Genomic DNA, 16,363 nt, shown 5'->3' on the forward strand with positions numbered 1-16,363 from the left:
ACTGTCAAAGCCCCATTGGGAAGACAAAATAATGGCCCTTGGGAAGGTCTTATTTGAGGTGTGCTCAGATACTACAGGGTATCTGGCCCACACTATGAATGGCAGTGCTGGCTGTAGGTATAACTCAGCAGTGACTCCTCAGAAAGACAATAATGTCAGAGGCCCCTCTACCGGCCAAACCTTCCTTGCCTTGGCTCTGTCAGGACAGCCTTTATCACCAGAATTCTCTTCTGGGAACAAGAGAACAGATTGCTTCCTTCAAGCCCCAGTGAAAACAGAATCCCAGTCCTGAGTGGGATTCAGGGCCCCTTTTCATCCTCATGTGACTTCAAGAGGCCCCGGCCAGCAGTCTCTGGCCCCACACCACCAGGCTGAGTCAACTCATTTCAAGTTTAGTCTTAGCTATTAAGTGCTTATCATTGTTACTGTAGATTTGGAGAAAAAAAAATTGCTTCCATTATGATTACTAATATAGAAAAGTTACTGATTTTTATCAATTGATATTGTAGCAGTACTGATATATACTTATTATTGGTGTAATGACTTCAGGTTATTCTCTTGAGGTTTTCCAGGTAGATAATCACCCCACTGGCAAGTAACTGTTATTCTGTCTTCCTCTCCCACTATAGCCACCTCATTTCTTTTTTATTATCCATCTCACTGGTTAATAGAACAACATAAACTGTGTTGAGAAAGCTTGTCCATGCATTTGAAGACCTGACTGCTGTGTCTTTAGGACATGGCAGGGGAGCCGCTATGGATTATCAACCACATGATGGAACAAATATGAAAAGTAGTCCCCCCCCCCAAAAAAAAATAAAAAAATAGAAAAGTGGTCCCCATACCCTGACCCCAGTGTTTCATGTTCGAGCCTTGATGTGGAGGCTTCCTGTCCTCAGACACTTGACCCACCTGCCTTTGTTCACCACCCCCATTCCTGGGAAGCCTGTCTCCCCACCAGTCATCAAGAGTTATATGGCTACTGACCTGCACCTCTTGGTAGCTGGGACCCAGTATACAATCAAAAAGCATGTGATTAAGTAAGCAAAGCAAACAAACTTAGAACAAATTCACTGGATGCCTCTCCAGAAGCAAAACATGCAAAAACTCCTGGAGATTAAAAAGAAAAAAGTCTGGCTGATTCCTGGATAAAGGACCAAGAGCTGGTTCTACAGGGAAACGGGAGTGGTGGTGGTGGTGAGATCCCGAGCTCGGAAGGTAGTCTGGGAGGAGACGCCCATGGTCCCAGACACAGCCCACCACAGGTAAGCCCAGGCTGCTCAGCCCCTGTGTCCGACCCAGGCCCGCCTTCCTCTGGATTTTCCTCGCCCTCCCGGACACAAGGAGCCAACAGGCCTCATTTCTTTCTCTCCCCACATCCATCTCTTCTTGCAAAAGGAAAGAACAGAACAGGAAATGCCTCCGCCAGAATGCTCCCTGGGTGGACGAGAGGAAACAGCGGGTAGGTCTCCACCCCTCCACCTCAACCCCTGAGGTTTCCAGGGGGGCCCACGGCCTGGGCCCTGCGGCTGCTGGCCTTACGTTGCAGAGGGAGTGTGTCCGGTGTCGGGGGGAGTTGATGTCGCTTGGCGTGGACGACCGGTCGCCTTCGGCGGCAGATGCGTCGGAGATGACAGAGGGCTGCCGGGAGTGGCAGGGGCTCACCCTGACCGCTGGAAAGCAGGGACAGTTGGTGAGTGGGGGAGGGAGAGGATATCCGTGCCTTTACTGCCTTGCAGGTTGTTCCACCCATTATACAGATGGGAACACTGAGACATATAGAAGAGACTTGCCCCGCTCTTCGCCCCTCTATTCCACAGTCCCACGCATCACCAGAGAGCTGCTGCTGGCAAGAATCTCCAGTCCCTGGATCCAATAAGCCCCCTCCTAACCAGGATGAAGAGAAGAGCAAAGTTTTCAGGCACCTTGGTGATTGTTTTTCACAATGCTCCCGCTGCTTGGATGTTACCTAGACCTGGTGCAATCCTAACAGCTGGTTAATACCAGGTTCCCAAGCAAGAAGCCTTGAAGCCACCACTGGCTCTTCTTTCTCTCTCACTCCCTCAGTCCACAGCCAATCACCAGCAGCACCTCCAAACACAGCTTTAAATCTGGCCACTTCTCTCTAGCCCCACCACCATTACCCTAGCCCAGGTCACCACTGTCTCTTGCCTAGCAGACCATGGCAGTCTCCCAGATGGCCTCCACTCCTCACTGCAGTGAGAGCCAGGCAACCGGTCTCACTTTACCAGGGGCTAGAAATGCGGTCCTCCTGCAAGCGAAGGGATTCAGCCCTGCCCACCTCCACCCAGCCTCAGCTCATATCACACCAGCTTTCGGATGGTGCCCGACATGCACTCTTTCCCTCCTGCCTCAGCCTTCCCTGGTCCTGCTGCCCATAGGGCACATTCTCATCCTTCAAGTCTCAGCCTGACCTGAGAGAAACCTCTCCCCACCCAATTATCAGCTCTCCCCACTCTTTTTTCCCCATCAAAGCACCTGCTTTCCATTGATTTCTCTCCCTGAACTAAGATCTGTAATCATACTTGGTCAATTTAGTTACATGTTTTCTGTCTTCACACCTACAATGCCAGCTTGATGAGGGTGGGCATTCTGGGTTTCTTATCCATGTCCAACCCCAGAACTCATGGTACCTGGCATGTAGTAGGTGATTAGTTAATAGCTGCTGAATGCCTGTAAGCCCACCACAGTCCCTCCAGCAGATTGCTCTCCTGGCTGTAGGCGCTGGCCCTGGATGGAGGAAGAACTGCTGGACAAGACTGAGGGCCTATGGTGTGCAGGCAGCGCCTCAGCAGTGAGGGCTACATTACTGAGAGGCGATTCTTGCTGCGAGGCGCCCTATGGAGGAGTGGGTGGGGTAGGGTTGGGTGGGTACTTCTGGAGTCAGAAGCTTGGGTTCCTAGCTAGGTGACAGCAGGAACCACAGGCTCCAGGAGCCAGCTGCCTGTCTCCAATCTGCACCTGTCACATAAATGCCACTCACAGGAGGGACAAAAAAATGGAGCCAAGTTTGCTGCAGATGTGCCCAGGGGTTTGGGGTTTGTACGGTAGCCGGTGGGTCTAGATGTTGCCCAGAGGCTGAGCCCCTCTCCCCACCAGTGCCCGGAGCAAACACCCCTAACATTTATTTCTGACTTTCCCACACATCCAGTGATTACCTGGAGCTGTCAGTCAAGAAACTCTCACTGTCTCCTCCGCCAAAGGATGCCCATGTGATCCGGACGGGAGGATCAGGGTATCCACGGCCCAACACTGTGATTGGTCCAGGGGTGGGCATGTGAATTGACTGGCCAATCAGTGTAGCCACTCCCTAGACACAGTGATTGGTTCGGCTATAGGCACGTGACCCTGGCTGGCCAATCAGAGTCCTTTGGGATTTACTATACACACAGAGAAAGATTTCTCTTAAGAGTTGAGAGCTACAGAGGCCCTAAAAGCCAGAAACTGCTGGAGACTGTTTTCTGCTTTGTGGCAAGAGGTAGTCTAAAGATGAGGCCACATGTAGGCAGGCAGAGCTGAGAGATGGAGCGAGTCAGACCCAGATATTGTCTGAACCTTGGTATCCAGCTACACTTGAGGTCCATCACTGATTTTTCAGTTACCCTGAGCCATGGCCTTTGCCCCCCACACCCCCCAAAGCAGCGACAGTGTGTAAAGAGATGCTCGCCTCCTGAGACGCCTCCACAGCCGTGGCTGGGCCAGGTTGGGCTGGACTCACCTTGCCGGTCCGCAGGGTGGGGGGGATGTGAATGGTAGAGAGTCTGCTGGCTCTGTCGGATGGCTGCGGTCAGCGGCAGGTCTGCCTGCACCACCCACTCCTGGTTGCCGTTAAGCACCGTCTCGCCGGGCATGGCGAGTGAATGCCGCTTGGGGACGTCCTTGGTCAGTGTGGCTAAGGACTGCTTGGCCTGGAGAGAGAGCCGGGGAACAGGAAGAAGACCGTGTGATCAAGGGGACTCCTCTCCACCTACTGTTGGGCCATCACCCACCATCCTGAGAAAGCCAGGCATCTGACACACCAGGGCATGTCCAGCTCTGCACCACCTGCCAATCAGCACATCACCTAGGGTGTGCTCTGGGGTTAGTCATCCCTTAGTTCCTGCCAACACACAGTCAGACCACAAAGGGGGATGGAGGACACACTTAGCACCCATTCTTTTGGTTTTTCTGAGGACCAGTTGGGATTTGAATGAGATGGTAAGAAAGCGGTGTTTTGCCTTTTTTTCCCTTGTGCTAAGTCGCTTCAGTCATGTCCAACTCTTTGCGACCCCATGGACTGTAGTCCACCAGACTCCTCTGTCCATGGGATGCTCCAAGCAAGAATACTGGAGTGGGTTACCATGCCCTTCTTCTTCCTGATCCTTTATCCCCTTACCTCCTCTCAAATTCAACCTGTGATGCCTCCTTCACAAGGTGCTGTGCAACACAGGCTGGGAACAGGGCAGACCCTCAGCCTGGCTCCCAGGATTCCATGAAAACACGCGAGAAACAAGGAAACCCAGGACACAGGTGTGGGGCTGAGTTTGGGCAGGCGAATAGCCAGACAGCTCTTCCTTTCTCTGTCTCGTGACTGAAGTTATAGACCTTTGGGTTAGCTTTGGGTCAGCTCCCCACCAGGGTATAGGGGGTCTTATTAGAAGTTGTCCCAAATTATTCAAGGGAGAAAAAGGGTACATATTAGGAATGTATTAATGTGTACTTTCCATCATATTCAATTTCTGCTTCCCCACTTACTCCCCAGGCTCATGCCAGGGGAGGGGCCCATGGGCTGTAACAGAACAGATGGCAGAGCCATCATGAGTGCTGGCTTTGCCCCTAATATGAACACAGATGAAATGGAAAGACTTCATCTCATCTTTCTCCTAGCTCCAGAATTTCCATACTCTAAGACCCTGGGCTCCTCCAGGCAGAGAAAGAGAGTCGCTGAGAAATGAAGTCCTTAGCCTAAAGCCTGATACAGCCTTATCACACTGACCAGCTGTGTTATTTTAGATAAATCATTGCCTTCTCTGAGCCTCAGTTTCCCTATCTGTGTGATGAAAAGCTTGGACCAATCTTTAGGGGTCTCTCTAGCTTGGATACCCCAGGAGTCTATGAAATCACTCCCCTTCCACTGCCAGCCCCCAGGGAATATAAACCCCCTTGGCAGAGAGAGGCTGAGTTGAAGGAGTCAGCTCCTCATCCACCAGCCAGGTAATAATCTCTACCTGGTTTAGAAAACAGTCATGTGCTCAAGTGTAACAGCCCTGGGTCTCAAGTAGGGAGTGCAGGATTAGCTGTGCTTGCCAGAGGAGAAATTAGAACTCGGAGAGGTTAAGTAACTTCTCCAGGAATGCACAGCAGGCACGATGTCAACGTTGGGCCCCAAGCCTGGGAGCCCCATGGTGCCCACCCTTCTCTGGGGCAAGGAAATAACCAGCACAAGTGATGCAGACTCTGAATCCATGAGGCAGGGAGTAGGGTGTGGCTGGTCACCACGGGATCCCCAGCACCTGGCTTGGGACTGGGCACGAGTGAAGCACTCAGGAAAACTGCAGAGGGATTGGAAGCACGTCTCAGCCACGTCCAGGCAGACAGCCCAGGGAATCTGCGCTGTTCACTTACTACAGGAACAATGGAGCAATCCTTTCACTGCAGGAAGGAGCCGGGCTGGGTGTGTCTTGGAGCTGCCACGTGCCTGCAGCCAGCCCACCAGCATCATGGACTCGTTTCCTGGACCAGCGCGCCTCACTGGGGACCACATCTGCTCTCCCCTCCAGGTGTCTGTGCGCCTGGCCTCCCAGCCCTCCATCTGTGTAGTTGGCTGCCCTACAGGTGGACTCTGGTGGGAAGTGAGCACCCGTTCAGTCTGCCATCAGTGCTAACTAACTCTCAGCTCTGCCCTCTTGCAAACACCCCCAGCCACACACATGGAAAGCACAGGCAAGTCCAAGTCACCACCTGAAATGAGCAGCCCCTTGAGGCAGCGTAGAAAGAGGCCTGGGCAGGACAACTCTCCTGTCCCTACCTGGCTTCCTTCTCCCAGGTAGAGCCTCACCTCTGTCTAGGCCTGAGAGCAGCACCTTCTGGGAATAACTCAGCAGGCAGCTTGGCATTATTAATGCCTGACAATGTGGAGGAGCCTACCTTTAGTCCTGCAGGACAGGGTGGGTGTGTCTGTGAGTTCTGAGCACAGGAACCTGTGACAAACTGTCCACTCATGAGTTTAAATCTCCAAGACTGAGCAAAACAGAGATGTGAACTGCAGATGAGGCATATAAAGTCTAACTTAAAATACTTGCATGTACACACACATACACACTCTCTCTCTCACTGGTGCACTGGATCATTTTTTCTTTTTGGTGGCAATCTGCACATTTCTCTACTAATCTCCTCCATTGAATGCAATTCAACACTAGGAGCTCACTCTTCTCTCTGCGCCTGAACCCACAGTTTTGGGCACCCTGCTGGGCACCCTGAACCCACAGTTTTGAGCTCCTGGGAACTGGTGAATTGGCTCAAACACCCTCATGTGACAAAAGTCAGACAGAACACGGTGCAAACTCCATTTCAACTGTTCGACTTGCTGTGTGATCTGGAGCAAGTTACTCCACCACTCTGAGCCTTAGGTCTTCATAATAAGATGGGGAACTAACAGGGATCATTGTCTGTAAGTGCGCCCCCTGGAGTTGTGGGACAAGGCAGCCTAGAACAGCGCCTTGGAGCCTGGGGTCTCAGATCCAACAGCCTGGATCTGAGCCCAGCTCTGCCACTTCCTAGCTGGGGGATCCTGAGAGAGGCCCCTCGCCTGTGCCTTCACACCCTTGTCTGTCTGATGAGGAAACATGGCTGCTATGGAGAGCACTTGGCCTATGGTTTAAAAAAAAAAGGCTCAATAAATGTCAGTGATTGTTATTATGAAACAGTTGCTACTTCACAAGTAGGAGCCAGACATGGAATAATTCACAGGAAGGCCCAGGATACTGTCTGGTCTGCTGTCCAACAGTAGCAGGCTGTTAGGATTATTTATGCCTCTGTGAGATTGGATAATCCAGGAAGTAGAAGGGAAGAGGAGTGTGGAGCCCTGCCCTGCTCCCCCTCAGGTTCCTAACTGCCTGAAGGCCAGGCTGTGTTTCCAGTCAGAGAGTTGGCCTGACCTGTGAGGGATGCTGCGAGTGAGGCTCACTGGCTTATCAAGGGATCTGTGCTTGTTGAGGGGCTTCCCAGGTGGCACTGGTGGTAAAGAACCCACCTGCCAATGCAGGAGACATAAGAGGCATGGATTTGATCCCTGGGTGGGGAAGATTCCTGAGGGATACCTCTCCCGCCAAAGCCTGAGAGGATTTCAGGGCAGGAGCCTTTCAACCAAACATGAGAAGGTCATGCTCGGGGGGACTCCAGCTGCAAAAATGCTGCCTTTGCACTGAAGAGTCATCATGTTGGCGACAAGCGGACTCGACGACCGTTTTCCTGGGCTTAACCACTGTGACCCTGTCCCATATCTCAGGATGTGGTGGCAGTGGGTCCAGCGTGGAGGCACCAGAATGAGCTGATAAGGCAATACTGGGTGCATGCCTTCTCCAACCAACCCACAGGGTGGAGAGAGGCCCTATGGGGGACAACGTCAGGCTTGGGCAGGCTCTGACCCTCACATGTGTGGCTGGGGGTCTGACCTCAGGCCCAGTGCTTGGAGCTGGCTGTGGGCAAAGGCTGGTCTGCTGGGCCAGGATGGCAGTGGTCCAGGGCTGGGAGGTGTGCTGTATGGCCAGGCTGATTTCCTTAGAGGGAGGGCAGGGGTGGTGCCAACCCAGAACACAGCTGTTAAAACAGGAACCAAAACCACCCTTGTCCCCCTGCCACTCGACCCTGCCTCTCACTGGTCCTCAGTGTGTCAGACTTGCCTGGGCATGTGACAGCTGTCATTGTTCACATGTGAGGGAACTAAGGCCCAGGCCATTCAAGGTCACACTATGACCAGCTAGTAGACAGGACACGAGAATCCACAACTCTTCATCTCAGGGTGGCCTGAGGACAGGATGGTCTCCAACATCAGTAAGAACAGCTAACGTCCACTGATGGTGGATGGTGAGCCTACCTTCATCCCTCATCACCACATCTCACAATCACCCTAGGAGGAAGGTCTTATATACATGGACACAGGCTCAGAAAGTTAAGTCACTTGTCAAAGGTCACACAGCCATAAAATGCAGGACCCAAACTGGGACAGTGTTAGAACTGAACAATCAGGGTGCAAACAGATGCCAAGATGAGGGAATCCCACACTCCATTCTTGAGAAACATCCTGCTCTATAGAGGAGTGGTTCTCACCAGGGTGAATCCTCTCCCCATCCAGGGAACTCTGGGAAATGCCTGGAGACTTTCCTGTAGTTGGGAGGTGCTATTTGTGTCTAGTTGGTGGAGGCCAGGGATGGGTATTGTTGCACACCCAGAGACTTCTCTGACCCCAAATGTCAACAGTGTGGAGGGGGAGAAGCCTTGATTACAGTGTACACAGTAAACTTAAGAATTGTTTCCTGTTTTGGAGAAGCAATGTTGATACAAAACAACAAAAGTCTAGGCCACCAGGAACCAGGCTTCGGGGGAATGGCCTTGCACCTGGGATAGGTGAGGGGGGGAGCCTGTGACTGCTGGGCTGGCAGCCCTGTCTCCGGCCTGCTCGCTGATAAGACGGGGTGTCTCCTCCAGGCCAGCACCTGGGCGTCCTTTCAGAGGCCTCCCATCACGGAGCACGAGGACTGCCGGACTCCCAGCTCTGCCTCTCAATTCTCTGGTCAGGTCTGGGTGAACCTCCTGCATGCCAGACCTGTTTCCACATCTGTGAAATGGGCACAGTAAGAATATACAGCTCACTGGAGTGACTGAGTGTTCTCGAATTAGATAGTCGTGATGGTTGTACAACTTTGTGAATATACTAAAAACCACTAAATTGTACATCATAAAAGGATGAATTTTATGGTATGTGACTAGTATCGCAATAAAATAGCATGCTGAACAGTTTTTAAATGAACAAAACCACCACCACAGGGTGGTGCCGTGGAGCCAGTGTGTCTACAGAGGCGAAACTGCTCCTTGGGTGGGAATGCCGAGTTCCGCCAGGAGTTGTTATCAGGAGATGTCCCCTCCCCAAGGGTGGGAGCCCTAGGTGCCGTCACCAAACACCAAGAGAGGTGTTCATTTCTTGGGAAGCTGTGTCTCTGACTCTTTCTTACTCAAGTGAAGCAGCCCTTTTCAGCTGCATAGGGTATGTGGTGAAACCCAGCGGAGGCTGGGTAGGGGAGGGATGATGCCTGATTTGGGACAGGGCCTGCTTGCCCCTCACCTGGCAGCTGCCTCGGGTCTTCAGTGTTGTGGGCAGGTCACTTAATGAAATTACCCATGACTGGTGCCATAGCCAGAACTCCTAGAGCAGGAATAAGCAGGTGACCCCAGATGGGCCATTTGGATATCCTGTACTGGATCAGACTTTTGAAAACTGAAGTGAAATTCAGAGGACAAAGGGTTCAGGTTCATCCTCCTGGCAGGGGTCACTGAGCGGACCATTCCAGATGGAATCCTGGCTTCGCCGCTGGCTGTAGCTGCCTTGGCTCTGGCCCATTTCCAAGCTGACCCTCTACTTTCCCATTGCACCTGTGAGCTCTTGACTTCCTTCCAGTGCACCCTGTGTGCTCGAACTAGCCAGAGCTGCTTTCTGTTGCTTACAACGCAAGGACTTGGGGCACACATGCAGGGAAAGTGCCTTCCATCTGCTCTCGACTGGCCAGCAGTGCAGTGAGGGAAGCCAGACAACACTGACCGGAGTCAGCAGTCTTGGAGGCCTCTAGGCTGTGAAATTCTGCGATAGAGGGGACCTCCAAGGAAGCGGACACACCAACAACACAGGGGTTGCCACGGGCTGTTGATGTGACAGCAAACCCACCACCTTGAGCTGCAAATATTCACCTCTCTATTCACACTTAGCAGAGAGGTGTGATGCTGGCCAGAGGGAGGAGGCAAGAGCCTAAGTGCCACTGGCCTTAGGCTCTTAGAATCAAAGCAGGCTGAGTCATCCGGGCATGCTAAGAGTGGAAGTAGAGGTGAGCTGGCTCCTAATCCTGAAAGACACCAGAGTTGCCCAGGATGCCTGCAGCTAGTGGTCCATGGTGATGAGGACCCATCTGTTCATCCAGAGGACACCAGGAAGACTTGTCAGAATAGCGGTCTTGTCTCACGCTGAGCCCCCTTCCTAGATCTACAACTTGAAAGGTTTCTGTCTGGTCTGCATGTGGCAACAGGGCCGCCGGCACCACTGACCCCACTGGTGGGAAGATCCCAGAGACTCGGCAGCTGGAACTTCTTCTAGCCCCGGCAGCTCTCACCACTAGGGGTCAGCATTGGACATGGAGACTCAGGACGCAGAGGGTGGGATTGGTCCCAAGAAGTGGCCCATGGATCCTGACCTGCCCTGGGTGACCCCTGGTCCTGCAAGAAGTGCCTATTTAAATCCTTCCTGTTTTCATATCATCACTGACCATGTACAGGAGTGGCTAAGTGCTTCTCTTGCATTATTTCATCGAAACCCTCACCAGAGCCCTATATGCAGGCTCCTCTGTCCACGGAATTCTCCAGGCAAGACCATTGGAGTGGGTTGTCATTTCTTTCTCCGGGAAATCTTCCCGACCCAGGGACTGAACCCAGGTCCTGGATTGCAGGCAGATTCTTTACCATCTGAGCCACTGGGAAAACCATGGGCTATATGCAGGTATCCCTACTGACACCTGAGGGAGCTGAGAGCCAGATGGGTGAAGGGTTCTGCCCAAGGTCACATCGCTAGAAAGCAATGGGGGCTGTATTTGAACCCAGAGCCCATGGCAGCAACCACTGTTAGCTGGCATCAGTGCTCTCCAGAACACTGAGTTCTGGCTAAGAGCCAGGTGGGACTTCCCCAGGTCCTGTCCCAGGAATTCCCCTCCACACTCTCCTCCCACCCACCATTGCATTAAGCCTATGGTAGTTTCAAGGGCTTTAAATCACGAGGTCCCAGGACTTTCTCAAACAGCTGGTGGGAAGGCAGGGTGGAATAAAGATCCTCACCCCTACCCCAGGACCAGGTAAAGGTCACGGAAGCTCACTCAACTTCAGTGAGCAGCCCAAGGTCACATAGAAGGTAGAACAGAACTCCAGGGCTCTGGACCTTGGTTCTATTGCCTGACCAGGCTTGAGAACACCTAGACTCTATCTCCACAGGCAGGCTGCACATCTCCGAGGAAAACATAGTGTTTGGAAGTATTCTGAAGGATTGCTTTAGGTTAGAAAAAAAAATTACATTTTTTTTCCCTTGAGGATCCAAGCAATAAGACAATAGGGCAGAAAAATAGGGAGGAAAAAAAAGGAAATAGAAGCCACTTCTGATCTTACTACCCAGAGATAACCATTATTAATTTTTTGGTGTTTTTCCTCCCAAGCGTTAGTGGATGGTCTCGCAGCATTCCCATGTCTGGCCCCAGGCAGGCAGATGGAAGGCTGTGTGGTTGAGACGAAAAAAAGCAGAGCATCCCAGGCCCAGGCTCCCACGTGAACCCACCAGCAAGCCTTGTCTCCCAGCGCCTCCTGCTCCCAGAACGTGACATCACTTCTGGCAGGTGCCCCACCCAGCCTGTGTGGGCGAAGGGGCGGGGTCTCACCATGGCCAGCTCCGCCTCCAGCTCCTTCATCCGGTTGTCCTTGAGGTCCAGCTGGGAGCGCAGTGCTGTGGCGTGGTCCGTGGCCTCCTTGGCTTGGCGCCGTAGCTCCCACTTCTCGCGCTCCAGCAGGTCCTTCTCCTTAGCCAGAGCTTTCACGGCATCCTCGCTTTCCTGCGGGGAGAGGCCAGCATTACCAGGGGCATGGATGGGGCCAACCTTTGGCCAGGAGATGCCTAGAGGCCCTTGACCCCTGGACTAGCAGAACGTGCGGGGGTGGGGGTGGGGGTCCCCCATGCTTGGGCCCTGGAGGAAGAAAGCCTTGGGTTCAAGCCAGTCTCTGCCACATACTAGCTGGGAGACTGGAATAGAAACAAACCATTAGTTGATGCTCAGCCATTATTTTTTCAGTGGATAAATGAGCAAACGAATGTCATGAATAAGTTCTTTTAACTCAAGTCTTCATTTCTCCATATTTGAAATGGGGGCAAGGAATCAACACTACCCTATCAAAGAACTGTTATAAAGATTAAATGACTCCATGTGAAGGAAATAATTAAACGGAGTCTGATAAAAGGGTCAACAGTGGGTTTGGGCTTGGTCCTCTGTTCTATTGTTTGGTAATGTGTATGTCACGGGAAAACAGTGACAGAAGAGGCATCTACAGCCCGGCCACCTTCGGTGCCGTGGGGCCCTGTCACCATCTTACAAGTTTACAGCTGATGACGGGACAGGTTGGACCCTCAACTAGCTGTGGTGTTTGACTGCAGGGCAGTCCTCTGCCCTTCACCCTGGGCCCTGCTCCTCACTGGCCCATCTGCATGGGCTGTTTTCTCTGTGATGCTGAGGGGAGGGCCATGGGCTCCAGCTGTGCTCGTCCAGGAAATCCAGCAGACAAGGAATAGCTGGCTGGATCAGAGAACCTGACCTCTGTTGGCAAGAGCCAAATTTCATGATCCTGGGCATCTTTCCGCTCTAGAGAAAGGGTCCCAGCAGGGGGCCCTGCCTACCCAACCAGCCACTGTCTTTTCACCCACTAAATTGGGAGCCAAACTCAAGGTCTCTGTGTAGCTTGGGTCCGAGCTGGGAGTAGCATCCTGCCTTGTCTAACAGCCTTGCAGCCAAACGCCTGACTTCCAGATGGTCAGAGACCAAGAGGCTGAGGGAAACATCTGGCCCTCCCTCTGTGGCTGTCACAGAGCTGGAGCTGTGGCTTAGGATCTAGGGAAAGAGAAAGTCTGGGTCGAATTCTGGCTCTGAACGAACGAGTTGCAATGACTACTGTGCCTCAGTTTCCTCATCTATTACATGGGATCGTAGCACCTATCCTTGAGGGTATTACCATGAGGACCGGATGAGATAATCCAAGTTCAGAGTTTAGCAGGGCACTGGGCACATAGCAGGGCTTCCCAGGTGGCAGCTAGTGGTAAAGAACCTGCCAGCCAACGCAGGAGACTTAAGAGATGTGGGTTCGATCCCTGGGTCAGGAAGATCCCCTGGAGGAGGGCATGGCCACCCACTCCAGTATTCTTGACTGCAGCATCTCATGGTCAGAGGCGCCTGGCAGGCTATAGTCCATGGGGTCCCAAAGAGTTGGACATGACCGAAGCAACTTAGCAGGGCACACAGCAGGTGCTCACTCATTCATTTGGGATGCTCCTCAAATGTCTTCTTCAGGAGGCCTTTCCTGACCATCCATCTAAGAGAGCGGCCCCAGCCCTTCCCACCCTGTTTCTTATACCGGTACCTGACACTGTCATCCAACCAATATTTATGCATGCCACCAGCAGGCACAAATCAGACAAAAGTCTCTGTGCCCATGGAGCTTACAGTGAAAAGCCCTTCTGCCTGCTCTAGCTCATCAGCAGACGTCAGGGTCCCAGAGCAGCAGCCAAGAAACACTGCTGAGTAAAAGGAAGCATTCGTGGTAGTTGCTGTGACTGACTCTGAAGCCCAGCACAGGACAGCTCTTCCAGCTTGGGTGCGGGGAGGACACGAGCGTCTGTGTCAGCAGCCCCTGGCTTCTCAGTGGAGTCTAGAGCAGGTGGGGTGTGTGTTGGGGGACGATCTCTTCTAGGACTGTCTCCTGGGGGCAGGATGCCTAGGTGTGAGTCTCCATTCCGTCCATGGCAAGCTGTGACACACTGAGCAAGTGATGTTAACTTCCCCACACCTCAACCACCTCCTGTGTGAGCCAGAGCCACTATCACATCTCCAGAGTGATGGTCAGAAGAAGCTGGTAACGCAAGATGCAAAGTAACATGAACTTCCCCGGTGGTCCAGTGGTTAAGAATCCATCTTGTAATGCAGGGGGCAGGGGTTCAATCCCTGGTCGGAGAACTAAGATCCCGCATGCCTCGGGGCAACTAAACCTGCCTGCCTCAACTAAGACCCAATGTAGCCAAATAAATATGTTTTTTTTAAAAAGATGCAAAGTAACAGACGGCACCACTGTAAAATCCCAGGCAAGCTGTACCGTCAGGTTCTGGAAGCAGGCTCTCCAATGCAGGGAGGTGCTCCACCACTACTTATTTCTTCTTTCCTTCCCTTTTTGAAGCTTTCTTCAGGTGGGGTCAGTGCAACAGCTGACAAGTATGGCCCCCTGTGTCACATGATGGACCAGCCAGCTCTTTCCCCAGAATCTGCGGACCATGTCCCAGCATCCATCTTCAGTACCTAGCAGCAAACCTAGTCATGGAATATCCCATGCTATGAAGTGTGTGGATCAGAACCACTGAGAACTGGTTGGTGTACAAGAGACTGCCTACCACATATCCCCAAATTAAAAAAGAAGTTCCACTAGAACCCTCAGGATCAGCTTTGTCTCCGTGTCTCTTTGCTGTCCCTAGCTCCACTAGTTGTGAGCAGATTGGAGGTTCAGGCTGTGGGGGTTGGCGGGGGGTAGGTCGGTGGGTGGCGGAGGCTGTAGGTGCTTTCTGCCTCAGTAAAGACTCTGACACCCACGACCACACCCCTGGCAGGAGTACAGGGCTCAGTAACAACTGTCATGGAATGTTCCGTACACATGTCAAGTATGGTGCTGAGGGTTTCAGCTGCATTATTATATTTAAACAACCACCTGTGAGGCAGGGACTGTGATTATCCCCATTTTACAGATGAGTAAACTGAGGCCATAGAGGTAAAATAACTTCTGCAGCCCCACAAATAGTGTGGTGGAGGTTCTCAATCCTTGACAGCAACAAAGGCAGGAAAGGAATTGAAGGAGACCTGCCCAAGGGGCTGGAACCTGATGGGGGTCAGGATGGCTAGAATTTATGAAGGTAGGACTTAGCCTGATTGTGTGGGGCCTCAGATGTCAAGCTGGCAGCTGAGGTCCCTTTGGGCAGCTGGGAGCTGAGCCCTGGTAACCGCAGCTCACTGGACAGAAGAAGGGGCATAATGAGGAGGGGGCTTCAGGGGGAGACAGGCCTGGCCAGGGGGGTAATGGCAAGGTGGTCTGTTTTGACTTCGCCACCCAAGATCTCTCTGGGCCCAGCCATTGCCCAGCTTGCTGAGACCTTCCTCAGTTGTGTTTATGGAGAGTCCCCCAGTCCCACTCCAAACCATGGACCTGTGACAGGGAACATGCCTCTGGCTTAGCTTCCTGGGATACTGCAATTCTGTGAACCTTCTGGTTGGGCCCCAAATCGCTCATTTCTAAGCAGTGTGTGCCTGTGCTGACCTTCCCTGCCCATCCTCTCCCCTCCTACCCCCAACCCCCAGCTCAGAGACCTGGGCTCCTATTACCTGCTCTGGGTGAGGCCCACAGGGCGGCCCCCAGAAGAGCTGGGTGAGCCATGGCAGGCTGAGTGGCTGGACATCAAGAGTGGTGGGCACCTGAGGTTCCATTCATCCTGTTCATTGGGACATTTTTTCTTGCACATAAAATGCAAGCCATTAAAAAAAAAAAAGTTGCAAGATCTTGGATGAGGTGGAATAAAATCAGAATTTGTGGTTTTAGTGTCTCCAAACTAGCCCTAAATATACAGCTCTGGGTCAGTTACTGGACGCTTTGGCGCCTCAGTCCTCCCATTTGTAAACTGGGGTTGGATTCAACAATGAATAAATATCGTCACAGTGTTGCTGGGCTTCCCGGGTAGCTCAGATGGTAAAGACTCTGCCAGTGAAGGAGACCTGGATTCAATCCCTGGGTCGGGAAGATGCCCTGGAGGAGGAAACAGCAACCCACTCCAGTATTCTTGCCTGGGAAGTCCCATGGACAGAGGAGCCTGGTGGGCTGCATTCCACTGGGTCGCAAAAGAGTCGGACACGACTTAGCGACTAAACAACAGCAGCTCCCCATAAAATAAGGTAGCAGTTTAAAAAATTGAGTGTTTTCCAAATTCCGTTTTTCTGAATGACTCTGTAGGATCTTATGAAGCTATTCCATGCGAGTGACACTGATGCTCAGTGGTGACCATCTATGCCTGCCTGGGGCTGCTGCAGCCACAAGGCCTCAGCGTCACACCACACCTCTCTTCTTGCTGGACTTAAGAGATGCCCCCAGTTATCTGTGACGTAAGAAAAATGGCACCACGCTGCAGGAAGGTGGCTCCCCATGGGGATTTTTATTCCCAAGTATCAGCACAATTATAAAAATGAGTTTGATGCCCTAGTTGAAAGATATTAATAGAAGAAATGCTTGTTATTAAACCCCAGGTCGGTCACAGTGCCACCGCCAGGCA

At 52.3% G+C, this 16,363-nt stretch overlaps 1 protein-coding gene across 1 annotated transcript in view; it reads right to left on the minus strand.

Moving 5' to 3' along the window:
- KAZN (kazrin, periplakin interacting protein) overlaps positions 1-16,363 on the minus strand; it is a 1,324,556-nt gene that overhangs the window by 56,996 nt on the left and 1,251,197 nt on the right. The window contains exons 6-8 of the mRNA XM_052653947.1: positions 11,682-11,852; positions 3,740-3,929; positions 1,543-1,673 (exon numbers count right to left, since the gene is read on the minus strand). Of these exons, the coding sequence (XP_052509907.1) occupies positions 1,543-1,673; positions 3,740-3,929; positions 11,682-11,852 (492 nt within the window). The remainder of the gene's footprint in view (positions 1-1,542; positions 1,674-3,739; positions 3,930-11,681; positions 11,853-16,363) is intronic.

Source organism: Budorcas taxicolor, chromosome 16 (assembly GCF_023091745.1).
Source record: "Budorcas taxicolor isolate Tak-1 chromosome 16, Takin1.1, whole genome shotgun sequence".
In the NCBI taxonomy this organism is placed as follows: Eukaryota; Metazoa; Chordata; class Mammalia; order Artiodactyla; family Bovidae; genus Budorcas; species Budorcas taxicolor.